We start from the raw sequence: 19,362 nt of genomic DNA, 5'->3' as shown, positions 1-19,362 counted from the left end.
TTCTTGCGTTAAGTTAAAAGGAAAAACAATGTCTAATGAAAGATGAACATTCTGGGACCATTTGGCAGGTCTGCATCTGGCTCTTTGTCGCTTTCCTGAAAATCCTCAACCACGTATAAAACCTCAGACCCTAAACCCTTAGGCATGCACCTCTCTCTGAGGCCACCAACACTTTCTAAGTGTGTAACTTTAAGAAACCTTTCCCAATCTTTCAGCACCTCTTCTACGAGGTAGCTCACACTCCCCTTTCTCCAAGTGTGCACTTTCTCTCTTTAAATAAAACTTAAACCTTTCAGGGTGCCTCTCCTCCCTGAGGTCCCCCGGATATTCTCTCTCTTTAAGTAAGTAAATTTAAATAAAACTTTTACTCTGCTTCATACTGTGTCTGCCTTTCAATTCTTTGTTGTGGCGCGGACAAGAACCAAGGAAAATACACAACACTCCCCCAACAGGGCAATGCCATTAAATTTTAAGGTTCCAGAATAATCCTCTTCGGGTTGATGCTCTGTTGTTTAGGCCTTCTGAGGCCCTAACCCCTGAGGCCCTGGGCTTTGGCAGCTTGGCTCACCCAAACTGAGGAGACAGCCTCGCCACTGGGTCCTGTCCCCTTTGGACCTGTGGTGGCAGCGGCAGCCCTGATGAGCTCTGAATTGCCTTAGTGGTCATTCTTCCCTTTTCTTGAAGGACGACACCTCCTGGCAGTCAGTTAGGTCTGTTGTCCTGTCCTGTGGAAGCTCAAAAGTCTGATAGCCTTCCTTCATTCATCTTGTCTCTGTCTCCTTCAGCCCAAGGTGGCAGTGTTTCTGCTGATCTCACCGCATCTCTACTCCTGACTTCTGCTGAGATAGCTGAATGGATCCGTGAATCACACCTGTAATCTCTTTATCAAAAGACTGTCTAGCCATAATCTTGGTGTTATCTCCTGAACATGCTTTTTCATGTTTTCTTATATGGGTAGGCTGAAATTTTTCCAAATCTTCAAGTTCTGGTTCCTTTTTTGTTTAGCAATTCCTTCAGAGTATCTCTCTCAGGCATTTTACTGTGAGCGGCAAGGAGAAACCAGGCCATACCTTCAAAACTTTCTTAGAAATGTCAGCCAAATATCCATGTTGTTCACTTCGAAAAAGCAGCCAAATACCCAAGTTGGTCACTTAGAACTTTTACTTTCCACTCAACACTAGGACACAATTCATCCAAGTTCCTTGCTACTTTATAACAAGGATTGAATTTTCTCCAGTTTCCAGTAACATGTGCCTCATTTCGTTCTGAGATCTCACCCGAATCACCTTTAACATTGGTATTCCTACCAACAGTCTCTTCAGGGCAGTTTAGGTGTTTTCTAATGTGCACCTCAAAACTCTTCCAGCCTCTCCCCATTACCAGTTCCAAAGCCATTATATAGTTTTAGGTATTTGTTATAGCAGCATCCTACTTCTTGGTACCAAAACTGTATCAGTCTGCTAGGGCTGCCATAACAAAGTACCATGAACTGGGCAGCTCAACAAACAGAGATTTATTTTCTGACAGGAAAGCTAGAAGTCCAAGATCAAGATGTTGGCAAATCTGGTTTTTTCTGAGGCCTCTCTCCTTGGTTTGTAGATGGCCACCTTATCACTGTGTATTTGTGTGATCTTTCCTCTGTTTGCACATCCCTTGCACTTCTTTGTGTGTCCAGATTTCCTCTTCTTACAAGGATACCGGTCATGTTGGATTAGGACCCACCCTGATGACCTCATTTTAATTTACCACCCCTTTTAAAGACCTTATCTCCAAAGACAGTGACATTCTGAGGTACTGGATTGGTTAAATCTTCAATATATGAATTTTGCAGGGGATACAGTTGAGCTCATGACACTCACTCAGCATGAATTGCTTTGGAACCTGTTAGTTTTGCCTGTGTAATAATCTTGTTTTCTTCCTAGTACTATGAAGTATTGCTTCGACAGTCCCCACTGGAGCCCTGCCTTTTGTTTCATGAAGGTGGATATTGGCGTGAAGCTCATGGTCCGCACCAATAACCAAGGGCACACGATGGCCATCATCACTTTCCATCCCCAGGAATTAAGGCAGGTGAGACTCCTAGGATGATAAGGGGCAGCTTTTGGAGCAACCTTTACTGTCAACTATCCTGCAATTAATTGGTTTTTAGTTTCAGGGCAGATAGCAGACACCAATCTATCCAGAATATTTGTGTGGGTTGGGAAGAGGGCTTCGGGGTGAGGAGGAAATGGCAAGGATACTCTTTGACTGTGCTGTTCACATAGTCAAACCACAGAGACTGAGGCAAGGTTACTGAGCTGATTATCATGTGATGACACCTAAATATTTTCTTTTCTTTTGTTTTGCAGTTTTACCCTTACGGTGCTTTATTTTTATTATTTTATTTTATATTTTTATTAAGGTATCATTGATACACAATTACATGAGCAACACCGTGGTTACTAGATTCACCCCATTATCAAGTCTCCACCACATACCCCATTACAGTCACTGTTCATCAGCATAGTAAGATGCTATAGAGTTACTACTTGTCTTCTCTGTGCTATACTGCCTTCCCCAAGACCCCCCTACATTATGTGTGCTAATCATAATGCCCCTCAATCCCCTTATCCCTCCCTTCCCACCCACCCTCCCCAGTCCCTTTCCCTTTGGTAACTGTTAGTCCATTTTAGGTTCTGTAAGTCTGCTGCCATTTTGTTCCTTCAGTTTTTGCTTGATAGTTATAGTCCACAGATGAGTGATATCATTTGGTACTTCTCTTTCTCCGCTTGGCTTATTTCACTGAGCATAATACCCTCTAGCTCCATCCATGTTGTTGCAAATGGTAGGATTTGTTTTCTTCTTATGGCTGAATAATACTCTATTGTTTATATGTGCCACATCTTCTTTATCCATTCATCTACTGATGCACACTTAGGCTGCTTCCATTTCTTGGCTATTGTAAAAAGTGCTGCAATAAACATAGGGGTGCATATGTCTTTTTGGATCTGTGATCTGTTTTCCTAGGGTAAATTCCTAGGAGTGGAATTCCTGGGTCAAATGCTATTTCTTCGTTCAGTATTTTTGAGGAACCTCCATACTGCTTTCACAATGGTTGAACTAATTTACATTCCCACCAGCAGTGTAGGAGGGCTCCCCTTTCTCCACATCCTTGCCAACATTTGTTGTTTGTCTTTTGGATGTTGGCCATCCTAACTGGTGTCAGGTGATATCTCATTGTGGTTTTAATTTGCATTTCCCTGATAATTAGTGACGAGGAGCATCTTTTCATGTGCCTGTTGGCCATCTGAATTACTTCTTTGGAGAAGTGTCTGTTCAGATTCTCTGCCCATTTTTTAATCGGGTTATTTGCTTTTTGGGTGTTGAGGCGCGTGAGCTCTTTGTATATTTTGGATGTCAACCCGTTATTGGATCTGTCATTAATGAATATATTCTCCCATACTGTAGGATGCCTTTTTGTTCTACTGATAAGGCAGTAGAACATATCACTTTGTGATAGTGTCCTTTGCTGTACAGAAGCTTTTTAGTTTGATATAGTTTGATATAGTTCATTTTTGCTTTTGTTTCCCTTGCCTGGGGAGATATGTTCATGAAGAAGGTGCTCATGTTTATATTCAAGAGACTTTTGCATGGGTTTTCTTCTAAGACTTTTATGGTTTCATGACTTACATTCAGGTGTTTGATCCATTTCGAGTTAACTTTTATGTATGGAGTTAGACTAATCCAGTTTCATTCTCTTACATGTAGCTGTCCAGTTTTGCCAACACCAGCTGTTGAAGAGGCTGTCATTTCCCCATTGTATATCCATGGCTCCTTTATTGTGTATTAATTGACCATATATGCTTGGATTAATATGTGGGCTCTCTAGTCTATTCCATTGGTCTATGGGTCTGTTCTTGTGCCAGTACTGAATTGTCTTGATAACTATGGCTTTGTAGTAGGGCTTGAAGTTGGGGAGCATAATTACCCCTGCTTTATTCTTACTTCTTTGGATTGCCTTGGCTATTTGGGGTCTTTTTTGGTTCCATATGAATTTTAGAAATATTTGTTCCAGTTCATTGAAGAATGCTGTTGGTATTTTGATAGGGATTGCATTGAATCTGTGGTTTGCTTTTGGCAGGATGGCCATTTTGACAATATTAATTATTCCTACCCAATAGCGTGGGATGAATTTCCATTTATTAGTGCCCTCTTTAATTTCTCTCAAGACTGTCTTGTAGATTTGAGGGTATAGGTCTTTCATCTTCTTGGTTAGGTTCATTCCTAGGTCTTTTATTCTTTTTGATGCAATTGTGAATGGAATTGTTTTCCTGTTTTCTCTTTCTGCTAGTTCATCATTAGTGTATAGGAATGCGACAGATTTCTGTGTATTAATTTTGTATCCTGCAACTTTGCTGAATCCAGATATTAGATCTAGTAGTTTTGGAGTGGATTCTTTAGGGTTTTTTATGTACAATATCATATCATCTGCAAACCGGGAAAGTTTAAATTCTTCCTTGCCAATCTGGATGCTTTTTATTTCTTTGTATTGTCCGATTGCCATGGGGAGGACCTTCAGAGCTATGTTGAATGAAAGTGGAGAGAGTGCGCATCCTTGTCTTGTTCCTGATCTTAGAGGAGAAGCTTTCAGCTTCTCACTGTTAAGTATAATGTTGGCTGTGAGTTTGTTGTATATGGCCTTTATTATGTTGAGGTACTTGCCCTCTATACTCATTTTATTGAGAGATTTTTATTATGACTGGGTGTTAAATTTTGTCAAAAGTTTTTTCGGCATCTATGGAGATGATCATGTGGTTTTTGTCCTCTTTTTTGTTGATGTGGTGGATGATGTTGATGGATTTTCTAATGTTGTACCATCCTTGCATCCCTGGGATGAATCCCACTTGATCATGTTGTATAATCCTCTTGATGTATTTTTGAATTTGGTTTGGTAATATTTTGTTGAGTATTTTTGCATCTATGTTCATCAGGGATATTGGTCTGTAGTTTTCTTCTTTTGTGGTGTCTTTGCCTGGTTTTGGTATTAGAGTGATTCTGGCTTCATAGAATGAGTTTGGAAGTATTCCCTCCTCTTCTATTATTTGGAAAACTTTAAGGAGAATGGGTATTATGTCTTCTCTAAATGTCTGATAAAATTCAGTGGTGAATCCATCTGGCCCGGGATTTTGTTCTTGAGTAGTTTTTTGATTACCAATTCAATTTCATTTCTGGCAATTGGTCTATTCAGATTTTCTTTTTCTTCTTGGGTCAATCTTGGAAGGTTGTATTTTTCTAGAAAGTTGTCCATTTCTTCTATGTTATCCAGTTTGTTAGTATATAATTTTTCATAATATTCTCTAATAATTATATTTCTGTGGTATCCGTGGTGATTTTTCCTTTCTCATTTCTGATTCTGTGTATGTGTATAGATTCTCTTTTTTTCTTGATAAGTCTGGCTAGGGGTTTATCTATTTTGTTTATTTTCTCAAAGAACCAGCTCTTGGTTTCATTAATTTTTTCTATTCTTTTATTCTTCTCAATTTTATATATTTCTTCTCTGATCTTTATTATGTCCCTCCTTCTACTGACTTTGGGCCTCATTTGTTCTTCTTTTTCCAGTTTCAGTAATTGTGAATTTAGGCAATTCATTTGGGATCGTTCTTCCTTCTTTAAATAGGCCTGGATTGCTATATACTTTCCTCTTAGAACTGCCTTTGCTATATTGCACATAAGTTGGGGCTTTGTGCTGTTGTTGTCATTTGTCTCCATATATTGGTTGATCTCTATTTTAATTTGGTCATTGATCCATTGATTATTTAGGAGCATGTTAAGACTCCATGTGTTTGTGAGCCTTTTTGTTTTCTTTGTACAGTTTATTTCTAGTTTCATACCTTTGTGATCAGAGAATTTGGTTGGTACAATTTCAGTCTTTTTTCATTTGCTGAGGCTCTTTTTGTGGTCTAGTTTATCATCTATTCTGGAAAATGTTCCATGTGCACTTGAGAAGAATGTATATCCTGCTGCTTTTGGGACACCTAAGTATTTTCACAAGAACTTTGCTCTTGGAGGTTAGTTGGTATGTACTCTACCGAGTCCAAAAGCCAGTTTAATAGAGACTGGAATATAGTATGAGTTTCATAACCCAAATAATACTTTACATCTGTAATAGACTGAGAGCTTTCAAACATTCCCATAACTGTGTGATCACCTCATCCAAGTTGTGAAGTACGTGGGAGAGTAAGTGGTCTTATCACCCTAGTTTCACAGATGAGCCAATGGAAGTGTAGAAGGTTAAAAAACCAGTAAATAGTCAAGCTATGGCTTGAACCAAGGTCGTTGATTTCTGGCCTTTTAACTGTGTGGCTCCAGCATCGTTTATTGTGATATATCCTTGTATCAAGGTAATAGTCTCTCTGTAGTGATGTAAGAATTTTTAAATGTTCAAAACTGAAAAAGCAAAAGGATTTAGTTACCATGCACACTCCCTTCTGTGCCCTCCGTTTTCTTGTCTCCCAGGACTCATCTCTTTTGAGGTGGTATTTGGTCGGTGGTTAGGATATTTGAAGTGGAGAAGTATGAAGGGAATCGAAAGGTTATAGCTTCTTCATGATGGGGTAAAGGCTGATTTTAGCTCCTCGTTTTCTGCAAGAATAACTCATACTTTCTTTAGAGAACTACTAAAGAGGCTTAAAGCAGAGAATATGCCGAGTCTACTGTATAGAATTTGTCACAAGCTGATAAGCAAAGCAATGCTTCTACTGAGATGTGAAAATAGCGTATTTTTTTCTTGTCCTATAGAACATTGCTTCATATTAAGTGTTACTTATAATCAGATTTGAGAAATGTGCCTTCTTGTCTGACTGCTGCAGGGCTCATGACTGTAGAGCTTAGAGAGAAAGTTTGTCAAAGATGAGTTTTTGCTTGACTCCTCATTTTGTGGTCTGGGCAGGAGGAACTCTGTGTTCAGAAAGAGACAATAAAAGCATTTTTCAGCAAGGGACCAGGAGCAGTTTGTGACTTGACATCACTTTACTTCCAGGAGAGGTAAGCCTGGGACAGCCAAACAGTAAGCGGGAGGCTGATGGCTTGCCGTTGGCTGGGCTGTTGGTTGCGGAGGCAAGGCTGCTGATGTCTGAGGATCTGAGCTAAATCATACTGGCCCTTGTGCTCAGGCAGGCCTGGAAAGCCAGGCCAGACTGTAGTTGAGAGAGTGTCTGCGTGCACCTCCATGCCTTGAGAGGGGAGCTTTTATAGAGCTGTCAGGGCCGTGCCAGCTGGATGAGATGCTGGGGCCTCCCACTTCAGATAACTATGAGAGATAGAATGGTCTGATATTCCCAGGTGCTTTCTTCTTCTTCTTCTTTTTTTTATTTGAAGTACAGCTGACACATAGTAGACACTTTCTTCTTTTACTCTTTTCCAGCACCATGACCCGCTGCAGCCATCAGCAATCCCCCTACCAGCTCCTATTTGGGGAACCGCACATCTTTGAAGATCTCTTGGACTTGAAGATTCGCATCTCTCCAGATGCCTTTTTCCAGATTAATACGGCTGGTGCAGAAATGCTGTATCAGACCGTGAGAGAGCTGAGTGGAGTGAACTCTAACACCATCCTGCTTGATACCTGTTGTGGAACTGGCAAGTGGCAGCCCAGGGCAGAATCTATATGCCGCTGAGCTGCTGAACCTCAGCCACCTAGCACCCAGGGCCCTGGTAGCACTGGTTGGGAGGGGGTGGTAGTGATACAGGTATGACCTTAACTGGTTTAAACTCTGAAATACCCTCCTGTTACTCTCTTTTACTTCCCCAGGCGTGATCGGCCTCTCTGGCTCAGCATTCCTCCCAGGTCCTTGGGATTGAGTTGGTGGAGCAGGCGGTAGAGGATGCCAGGTGGACTGCAGCCTTCAACGGTACACTGCTCACAGTCTGGGCAGAAATTAAAAGCTGCAGTTGTTTCTGTGCTACAGAAAGGGTTGTATGGCAAAGGGCATCTCCTTATCTACAGCCTGTGGGGAGGAAAGGAAGGGAATGTTCTGGAGTGCTCAGAGTTGGGTCCTGCTGGCTTTCTGAATGTGGTCCCAATAGCTAATCTTTTTTCTTATTAGGAGAAGAGCCTGAGGGAAGGTTCAAGCCTACTTGATAGGAAGGGAATGTGACAAAACTTTGGATAATATATAAGAAGAGCCTTCTTGACATTACGCTCATAAAGCATAACATAATATAATAGGTTTGAAACTATTTTTAACAACAGGAACTTTTCTTTGAACAAAACATTATGCCAAACTGCAATATAGAAAACAGATTCCTTTGTTGTCTCTCCCTCACCTCAGACACCTCCTGAGGCTGTGTGAAAACCTCCAACATAACAGAAAGAGCACCTGAGTAAAAGTCAAGGTTCTCTTCTTGGTAGAGGTACTTATACATTGTGTGAGTCACTAACCTGTAAGGTAACACTGTCTAGTTGCTTGAGCTGAAAGGCCTACCAAGATACTGCAAGAGAAAGTGCTTCGGAAGAAAGGAAGCAGGTCCAAAAGCATTTCTTTCATTGTTACTGAGAAGTATTCTAAATTCAAATGGAAAATGGCAGAGGCCTGGCTTCTGCACATTTCTTTGAAGCAGAAGCTCTGCATCCTGCATTGCTGGGCTTGAGTTTTGAGTTACGGCCTCTCTTCTGCAGGCATCACCAACTGTGAGTTCCACACTGGTCGAGCAGAGAAGATTTTGCCACAGCTACTTAAATCAAAAGAAGATGGGCAGTTAATTGTTGCTGTGCTGAACCCAGCCCGGGCAGGACTGCGTAAGGATGATGGCTTTCCTGCCACAGAACAGATAATGTCCACCCGCTTTAGTCCCTTGTGCCCATAGCATGCTAATAGTGCTCCTGATGGGTTGACTGTGGGCTGGCTGTGAACTGGCTTCTCCTCTAGTTGCTGGCCAGTTTAGAGTTTGTGATAACCCAGACCATGATAGCTTAATTATATTAATAGCAATGTGTTTCTTCCTTCAGATTACCAGGTGGTGCAAGCCGTTCGAAACTGCAGCGCCATCCACACACTAGTGTTTGTTTCCTGTAAGCCCCATGGTGAAGCCACAAGGAACATCATTGAGTGAGTCTGGACTTCTTTTTGAAATTGTTTCTTCCTGATTATCAAAGTAATCCATGCTTATTGTGTAGAATTTGGAAAGTGAAGAGAAGTGTAAAGAAAGAGAAAAAGTCATACTACCATCAAGACAATTATAGAGCTGAGTCTTGGATGAGGCAAGTAAAGCAACTTACTTCAAGTGAAAATTTAAGAGGCTGCCCCAAATCTCAGTAATCAAGATGCATTCTCAATGCAATGTTTTCAAAAACCAAAATTAGTTTAAAAAAACCCGTGCTGAACAAAATATTAGGATTTTTTTAGAAGGTGAGATCCATTCCTATACTTGCTAAACCCTGCCTGTAAACCTTACCCTAATCCTGGCCCTGGTTCCAGTAAAACCTTTTATAAAAGCAGGCAACCAGCCTACAGGCTGTAAGCTTTCCAATTTGATTTTCTAAAATATTGTGTCAAAATAATATTTGTCTTGATTATTGAGGTTTTTGGGCCCTTTTCAAATTTTACATCCAAAGTTAATGCCTCTTGCTTCAGTCCAGTTCTGGCCCTGGTCAGTTGTTTTGGTATTTTGATTTTTGAAATGTTTTCTTCTTGTAGTCTTTCTCTCCATCTCTCTCTTATTCATTTTATGTAAATATTACAATTTCTTTATAATATTCAAACAGCATAGGTAGATATAAAGTATAGATGATATGCCTGGGTAAAATAAGTGTGAATTAAATGAATTGAGCTTTCAAGTCAATGAGCTAGAAAAGGAACAATAAATGTAAAGGAAACTGAGGAAAGAAATCAATACTGTTGAAATAGATCTGGAAATAAATGAACTGCAAAACAAAAAAAACCTGTAGACTTGACAAATAGACAGAGAGGTGTTATTGGAAGAATAAAATAAAATTATAGATAAATAAACCTACTCAAGAATATAAAGGAATAAAACAAAAATATAAAGTCTTACATGAGAAAAACAGGAAAAAAAAACAGACGTGAAGAATTTTTTTAAAGGAAAGTAATTTGTACAAGTCCCTTGCAATACATTTGAAAACCCTGATGGGTGATTTTCTGGGAAAATACAAATGGCCAATATTAATTTCAGAAGATATAGTAAACCTGAACAGATCTGTAACCATGGAAGAAAAGCAGAAAGTTGTCAAAGAGCTACCCAGAATGAAAGCATGAGGCCCATATGTTCTAACCGTCTTATTTCCTTGTGTATTCTCACACATTTACTCTTCCATTTGCCCTCTATTTTTATTTTTATTATATTATTTTAAAATGTTTTTGAATATATGAAAAATCAGTATCAATGGGAAAAAGATGGACTATCCAATAAATAGTGGTGGACGGCTGGGTAGCCATGGTGGAATACATAAAAATTGGAACTGTATCTCACATTGTGTATCAGGATAAATTACAAAGGAGTCAGGGATTTAAATGTAAACAGGGGAAACCATAAGTGTACCCTAGGAAATCATAGAATTTCTTTATAATCTTGGGGTGTGAAAGCCCTTTCTGTGAAAATTCAGAAGCCATATAATAAAATGTCATTAAATTTGGCTACATAGAAAAATAGCTTCTCCCCTCATTACACCATGCACAGAAATGAATTCAAAATGGATCATAGAACTAAATGTAAGAGTTGAAACATAGGAGCAAATCTTTGTGGTCTTGGGTTAGGCAAAGCCTTGTTAGATGACATCAAAAACCCAAGCAACAACAACAAAATATGTATATAAAAAAATACATGTGTGTGTGTGTATGTGTATAATCGGACATCATCAAAATTAAAAAACCCTTTGTGCTGTAAATGATACCATCAAGAAAGTGAAAAGGAAACCTACAGAATAGTAGAAAATATTTGCACATAATTTATCTGATAAGGGACTGTATCCAGAAGCCACCCACCAAAGGCCACTTATTGTATGATTCCATTTCCAGGAAATGTCCAGACTAGGCAAGTCTTCCAGAGACAGAAAGTAGATTTGTGGTTGCCTAGGACTGAGGTAGGGGGAGCTTGGGGAGAAATGGGGAATAACTGCTAAGCAGTACATGATATCTTGTTGGGTTAATGAAAATATTATGAAATTGATTGTTGTGATGGATACACAACTCTGTGAATATATTTAAAGCTGCTAAACTGTATAAATGGGTGAGCCACATGGTATGTGAATTCTTCATCAACAAAACAGTGGAAAAAATCAATAACTTGCATAATAAAAAGCACCAGAAGTGAAGACAGGAGATGACATGTGAGCTAGAAAAAATTTGTATTTCATATCACAAAGAGTTTTATTCTTAAGATTAACGAACTCCTGGAAATCGGTATGAAAAAAAACAGCTCCAAAGAAAAATGAACAGAGGCTATGAAAAGAAAATATTATAAATGTGTTTATGAACCACGGAAGGATGCTCAGTTTCTTCCATTATGATGGAAATGCAAAGTAGAATTACCCTGTGATACTACTTTTTACATCTCAGATTGGCAAAAGTTCAAAAGTTTGGTAATGCACTCTTGGCAATACTCTGGGGAAACAATTTAAAAAATTACAGCTCAGAGTGTAAACTGGCACTATGCCATTGGAGAGAAATTTAGCAATATAGATGAAAATTAAAATGTATATATACCTTTGACCCAGTAATTCTATTTCTGAGGCTTTATCTTACAAATATAGTGACATACCAGTAAAATGACAAACGTGCAACTTTTTTATTGCAATGTTGTAACAGCAAACAATGAAATATCCTGAAAGTTCATCAGTGGGGAACTAGTAAATCAACTATGCCATATCAATACAGTGGAATACTGTACGGCTACAAAAAAGAATGGAGGTGTTCTCTATGTGCCGGTATGGAAAGATCCCTAAGGTATGTTATTTTTTAGTAACAGCTTTATGGAGATATAATTCACATGTCATAAAATTCAACCATTTAAAGTGTACAATTCAGTGGTTTTTGTTGTGTTCACAGAATTGTGTAGCTATCACCACCATCTAATTCCCGAACATTTTCATGTCTTCAAAAAGAAGCCCTGTACCCCTTGCCAGTCATTCCCCACTTTTCCCCGACTCTCTGGCCCTAGGCGACCATGAATCTACTCTCTGTCTCTATTCTGCACATTTCATACAAATGAAATCATACTATATGGTTCTTTGCATCTGGCTTCTTTTACTTAGCATGCTGTACCATGAATCAGTATTTGATTCATTTTTATGGCCAAAATAATCCATTATATGGATTTACCACATTTTACTTATTCACTCATAAGTTGTTGGACATTTGGGTTGTTTCTGCCTTTTGGCTCTTATGAATAATGCTGCTGTGAACATTCCATGTGCAAGCATTGTGTGGACATGTTTTCATTTCTCTTGGGTAGGTACCTAGGAGTGGAACTGCCGGGTCATGTGGTAACTCTGTATTCACCTTTTAAGGAACTACCAGACCATTTGCCAGAGCAGCTGCCCCATTTTACATTCCTCCCAGCAGTGTATGAGGGTACCAATTTCTCCACATCCTCACCAACTCTTATTATTGCCCCTCTTTTTTATTATATCCATCCTAGTGGGTAGGGAGTGGTATTGCCTTGTGGTTTTGATTTACATTTCCCCAGTGGCTAATGTTATGAGCATTTTTTCACGTGCATATTGACCATTTGTATGTCTTCTTTGCAGAAACGTCTATTCAGATCCTTTGCCCATTTTTGAAGTGGGTTGTCCTTTATTATTGAGTTCTCAGATTTCCTTATGTATTCACATGTTAAGTGCCTTATCAGATACATGATTTGCAAACATTTTTTCCTATTCTGTGGGTTCTGTGTTCACTTTCTTGATGGTGTCCTTTGAAGCACAAGAGTATTTAATTTTGAAGATTCCAGACTTTTTTCTTTTGCGGCTGTGATTTTGGATCAAAGATATGTTGCTAATTGGAAATAGCAAGGTGTGTAAAATTGTTCATATAATAATTAACTATTTTTGTAAAAAAGGATGGAGGATGCGGAGAAGAATATAGGTCTGTGTTTGTATATGTATAGAGAAACTGGTAAGTTACATAAGAAACTGGATAGTAGTGATCTGTGGGTGGGGTAGAACTGTGGAGATGGGAGTCACAGGTGGGAAGGAGACTTTACTGTGTATCTTTTTATGCTATTTCATTTTTGAATAAAATGAAAAGGTTCACTATGCAAAACGGCGAATTAAAAAATTCAATAATTAAGAGTTAATGTAGGATTCGGCTAACACTCATACTGAGTGAAACAATAAACATGGCCTCAGAAAAGCAAGAAAATTTTATTTTGAGAAGACAGTATGTGCCTATAGCAGAAAAAATCTAGCAGTGCAAAAGAGTATGCAGTGAAGAATGAGTCTTTCTTACTCCTGACCTGCAGTCCTTCAGGTGTCACCATGCTTACCAGTTTCTTGTGTAGCCTGTCAAAGATATTCTGTTACTATATGTGTGTGTGTACAAGTATGTGTATGTGTACATACCAACCCTCTTTCTTTTTTTTAACAAATAGAAACAGACTATAAACACTGTTCTGTACCATGCTTTTCAGTTAACAATAGATTTTGGAGATTGTTCTACCACGATGTAGAATCTGCATCAATACTTACAGGTCTACTTAAGTTTTTAAATAAGCTATATAATTTTAACTTACATAAATATGCCATTTAACTAGTCCCTGCTAGTAAATTTCAAGGTTGTTTGCACTGTATTGTTGCCACAATGTTGCAGTGAATATCTTCATGCAATTATCTTTGCACATATGTGTAATAAGTTTGTATAGGTAATGAATAAGTGTATGTGATAGTAATAGCATATATGTTAGATAAATCCCTGTTGTGGAATTGTTGGGTTAAAGGATGTATGCTGTAACGTTTTCATGTATTTTATAATAGGGTTCTAGAATCAACTTATCAAAAACATCCATTTGGGATTGTAATTGGAAGTACACTGAATTTACTAGTTAGTTTAAGGAGAATTAAAATCTTTACAGTATTTTTTTCTGTCCAGGCATGTGGTATGTCTCTTCAGTTACTGGAGTCTTAAAATGCAATTCTCTATAACTATATATATTTTCCAGTATGGGTCTTCTTCTTAAGGTTGATACAAGATATTGTAAAGTTTTTATTGCCATTATGAGTGAGACCTTGTTCATGACATTTTCTAAGCGGTTATTGCCGAGCTTGTGTCCAACTACCTTACCCTTTTATTAGTTTTATTCCTTTTCCAGTTCAGTCCCTTGGATTTTCTTGGTAGCTGGCCATATGATTACCATATAAAAAAAGTCTTGTCTCTTTCTTTCTTTTCTTATTACCCTGGATGAGAAAATGTTCCATTGTAGGAGTCATAGTGAATATCTTGTCTTGTTCCTGATTTTAATGGGATGGTGCTATTTAAGCTATTGAGTATTAGCAAGGGAAACAAGAACTCTTCTGCTTTGTTAGTTTGAATGTAAATTGATACAACCTTTTGTAGAACCATTTAGTGGTATACATCTTAGGGCCTTAAAACCATACAGGTCCTTCAACTCAGCAGTTCCACTAACTAACTAAAAATGTGCACAAAGGTATAACTATTAACACTATTCATGGAGGGACTTTTTAAATAGCAAAAAGTTAGAAACAGCTTGTGTTTCCAATAACAAAGAATTAGATAAATAAACTACATTTTATTTATTCAATGAAATACCATACAGCCAATAAAAGTGAGGCAGGTTTACATATAGTGGAGAAATGTTCATGAGGTATTATTAACTGAAGAAACAGGTTGTAAACAGTGTGTACAGTATGTGCAGTGTGACTCCATTTTAAGAAACCAATTTGAATGCACGTATTTGGAAAGATATATCCTAAAGTGTTAGCAAATGGTCATTCTTCTCTGCATGGTGAGTTTATAGGTGAATTTTTGTTCTCATTTTTCCTTGACTACCTTTGAAATAAAGGGAAAAAGTAATATACTTTGAAAATTTCAGTAGAATAATCTAATTCAGTAATATTTATTAATTACCTGTTTGTGCAAATCATATAGAGAAGTATATGACCTTGACTCCTTGATCCATTCACCATTGAACCCCTTACTCTGTCAGACACTGGGAACACAGAGACTAATAATAAGCAGGTTTGGCCTTGTTTCTACCTTCCAAAAGACTATACTCCAGTGAAAAAGAGGGATTAAAAAAAAAACTCCAGGTAGTTAACGCTAAATATGGTAAGTGCTATTACAGAGAGAAAAACGGGGCTGTGGGATGCAGTGGAAGGGCTTACATTGTAGGAGATGGTGTTCCTGCAGATTTTCCTTGGTTTCTAATAGCTGATAATATGATCTGTTTTTACAGGCTGTGCTGCCCTTTAAACCCTGCTAAGAAGCTCCTCGGCGAGCCTTTTGTGCTGAGACGAGCTGTGCCCGTGGATCTGTTCCCACACACCCCACACTGCGAGCTGGTGCTCCTCTTCACACGATAAGTGGCCTCCTCCAAGACTGCAGGCTCTTTGTTAAGGCTGAAGTTTCAGTAATTTCCAGGTTTGGTATATTGGTGCATTGCAGACCCTGAGAGCATTGCCAGGGAAGCCAGTCTTTGGATCATGAGCATGAAGAATATTGTAGGCCTCCCATCTGAGGCGGATTTATAACCTTAGTTTTCAGGTTCCCTTGTTCTGATGAGTGTGTGCTTGGTTGTGACCACTCCTTGGTCCTGAATCTGCACTGTTCCTTCCTCATGCCGTTAGCCTGTCATGGCAGCCTTGATCCTAGTTTATAGGCTTGTCTCCTCTGACTAACTCTGCCTGTGGGTGTGCTGACAACAGCTTTTCTCTGCAGCTGGTAATAATTTCACATTGACTTGGGTCTCTGTATTTGCCCAGAGATTTTACTGGACATGTTCATGAGGTAACCAAGAATTAGAAGTAGAAACAAGTCTAGCTTTATTAAACAGCAGAGTAAGCCATGAAGTGATTGCAGGGTGACTGCATGATCTCAATAGAGCTTCATTCCTTTGGGTTTTCTAGGCTTTGAAGCTTTTAGAATACCCTTTAAAAATATGGTTATCCATAGGGGCAGTAGTTTCAATTAGCTCTTGCCTGTGGAGGGAGAATTGGTCGCAGTACAGTCTCTATGGGAAAGACTGTCAAAGAAGAGACTGAATACCTAAAATTGTGCTGTGTAGCATAGAGGTAGAGGCAGAGAGCTCGAGAATCCCCTGGTGATCCAGTATATACTATAATAAACTGGATATTGCAACAGACTTTCTCTTGTCTCATCCATGATTTCTTCAGCTCTGGAGTTGTTCTTGGATACTTGCCCGACAATTTAGATTATGTTTTGAGTATTTTAACAGCCTAAGGATATGTAATTTAGCAAACATTGATTTACAAAATGTAAATGTTAGGTCAACTAGTATTTTTAATTCTCAATCCTAAATACCTCAGAGAAGCCTCCTCTCCAGAAAAATATTGATCTTAAGGCACTGCATAAACATCCATTTAAGAATACTAGATGGAAATAACCTAAAATGATAAAAAGTGTTGATTTACAGTAGTCATATGTTTTATTTCTGTTCCCCTATTTTTCACTTTATGTAATGAGTTCATATTATTTTTATAACTTAAAAATTTGTAAATGTAATGTGACGTCTACCTTCTCCTCCTGTGTTCCCCGTATCTGTAAATGTTAAGCCTACTTATTAGTTACCTGAGCTGGAAACCAGAGTTACCTTTCTCATTTTCATATTCAGCTTCCTACAAGGTAGACTCTACCTGGATATCTTCCCAAACTCAACATACCTAACGTTGAATGCTTTACATCTTTCCCCCAAACCTGTTGTTGCTCCTATATTCCCAATCTTGATGAATACATCAATCTACCCAGTCAATCAAGCCAGAAGCCTGGGAATTACATCTGAGTCTTCCTTCTCCTGTACCCCCTGCCCCGTCCAGTGTATCACTAGGTCTCCATCCCTGCAGGTGCCCATCCTCTCCCATCAGATTATAACTGAAAGGGCCATCTTCCCAACCGATACTTGCTGTATCTGCTCTTGCCTGCATCTATTCCATTCTCTATAGAGTGAGTTTTCTAAAATGCCATCTCACTGAGTTTCTGCAATGCTTAAAATCTGTTATCAGCTTCTTTTGCTTTTAAAATAAAGTCCCAAATTCTTGATATAGCCTCAAAGCCCCTTCATCATCTGGGCAGCCTCGTTTCTCTAGAGACATTGAATTCTTTTCTCTGTAAAAGACAAATTTCTTCCATTCTGGTTCTTTTCACATTCTGTTTCTTTAGCTTGGAATGTGCTTTTCATTACCTCTTTTGTCTACATCTGCTCATCTTTCTGTTTTTAAGTTACATATGAGGAATGTCTAATAAATATAGGATTGACTGTGGATAATCAGCTTCCTGATAATTGTATTAGTCATATCTTGTAAGTAAGAAGATTTTAGATTCATTCTTCTGTCATTTTTATTATGAAAACTTTAAAACATGCAGGAAAGTTGAAAGGATAGTACAATGAACACGAGTACGTCCACCACCAAGATTCAACAAGTGATACTATTTTGCCATATTTGCTTTATCTGTGTCTCTGTTCTTTGACAAACCATTTGGAAGTAAGCTGTAGACATCATGACACGTCATCTTTAAATACCTCAGCATACATCTTTTAAGCATAAGGACATTTCTTTACATAACCGTAATACTATAAGCCCAGCCAAAAAAGATAAACAGTGCCTCACTGATCTTCACCAATATTATCTAATACCTAATCCAGTGCTTCTGGAAGGGTAGTCTACAGACTGCTTGATAGTTCACAGGGGAGCTCACATCAGAATGTGCATCAGTGTGCCAAATCCTTTGCTGAGAAAGTCCTGTTACCAACAGCCAAATTAGTGCACTTAGTGACATAGCTCATTTTCATCTATGGGCTAGCAGAGTAGCACTGCTCTGTGTATTTTGATATCCTCAGCTGTCCCCTCAATGTCTTTTATGGCCAGTTCACATGTTGCACTTGGGCGTAGTGTCTCTTTAGTCTCTTTTAATCTAGCACAGTCTCTGTACTTTTTTTTTTTTATTGGCACTGACTTTTAGAGACCACGTATGCCCCACATTAGGAACCTGTCTGATTATCGTGTGATCAACCACCCGGGTTTGCCTGAGACTCTCCTGGTTTTAGCACTGACCCTGCATCCTGGAGTACCCTCAGTCCTGGGCAAGCCAGGATGGTTTGCTTTTTATGGTGGTGTTTAGCTCCTCCTTCCTGCCTGTGAATTTCCTGTAAACCAGAAGTTGTTGGGCCTAGGGGCTTCATTAGATTTGTATTTAACCACTTTTGACGAGAATGCTTCATAAGTAGTGCCACATACTTTATGTTGCATCGCATCGTGAGGTGTGTAATGGCAGTTGTCCACTCTTAGTTAAGGTGGTGGCCCTCAGAACTCTCCACGTAGTTTTCTCTTTATAATTACACAAGAGATGTGTAAGCTGTTACTTCAGCACCGTTTGACTGTCCTGTTCCTCAGTAACCTCTCACCTAAAGATTTTAGCATCCATTTCTTACTGCTTTCCTACTCAGTGATTTATTTTCCTAATTTTTAAAATGTATTTCCTGACTTGGTGATTGCCCTGCCTGAGAGTTTCAGCCCCGTGTAAGTTCAATCTTGATTCAGTGAGACCGAAAAATGACAATGGAATGTTCTTGAAGTGAAAGTGAGGCAACTGGTGGTGGGAAGCACGCAGATAAAGTTCAGGACCCTTGTAAAAAGCCCCAATCCAACTCAGCCATTTCGATAGACCTCAGCTGCTCTCTGTGTCCTGTGTAAATGAAGCCCAACCATTCAAAGGTACATAGACCTCAGCTACTTTATGCAAATGAAGCACTGTACTTTCAGCCAATCAGGAGTTAATTCAGTTCTCCATCGGGTGGCGGTGGCGGTGGCGGTGGCGGTGGGGGTGGAAGTTCCTCCTCTTAGGAGGCAATGTAAACCCCTGATAGAGCAACTCTGGTGGCGTCCTCTCTTGGAGTCCAGGAGTTCTTGCTTTCTCTTTTCACTCATTGAAGGAGCTTTGCTGATTGCTCCGTACTCTTGTCTGCTGGCTTCGTTCTTCGTCGCCTCAGAGACAAAAATCCTGGGGAAACACAATGTTCCAGCCCGTAACAAAAGGGTTTACACCCAACTGTATTCTCCCAGTGATGGCAGGTCAAGCGCTTGAACCCCGTCTGCAAAACAAGCCTGCATGCAGTAAGCCAGTCTCTGCCTCTGGGCCTCTCTGTCCCCGCAGCCGCCTCAGTCTCTATCCTCGGCAG

General features: G+C 39.2%; 1 protein-coding gene across 1 annotated transcript in view; it reads left to right on the top strand.

Annotated features, from left to right (window-relative positions):
• TRMT2B (tRNA methyltransferase 2 homolog B) overlaps positions 1–19,362 on the top strand; it is an 88,769-nt gene that overhangs the window by 19,332 nt on the left and 50,075 nt on the right. The window contains 9 exon segments of the mRNA XM_037010958.2: positions 1,923–1,997; positions 1,999–2,070; positions 6,929–7,023; positions 7,403–7,617; positions 7,790–7,799; positions 7,801–7,889; positions 8,657–8,776; positions 8,987–9,086; positions 15,406–15,590. Coding sequence (XP_036866853.1) covers positions 1,923–1,997; positions 1,999–2,070; positions 6,929–7,023; positions 7,403–7,617; positions 7,790–7,799; positions 7,801–7,889; positions 8,657–8,776; positions 8,987–9,086; positions 15,406–15,532 — 903 coding nt within the window. The 3' untranslated portion in view covers positions 15,533–15,590.

The sequence above is a fragment of the Manis javanica genome, chromosome X (assembly GCF_040802235.1).
Source record: "Manis javanica isolate MJ-LG chromosome X, MJ_LKY, whole genome shotgun sequence".
NCBI classification, from domain to species: Eukaryota; Metazoa; Chordata; class Mammalia; order Pholidota; family Manidae; genus Manis; species Manis javanica.
This window is presented reverse-complemented; position numbering and strand designations above follow the sequence as displayed.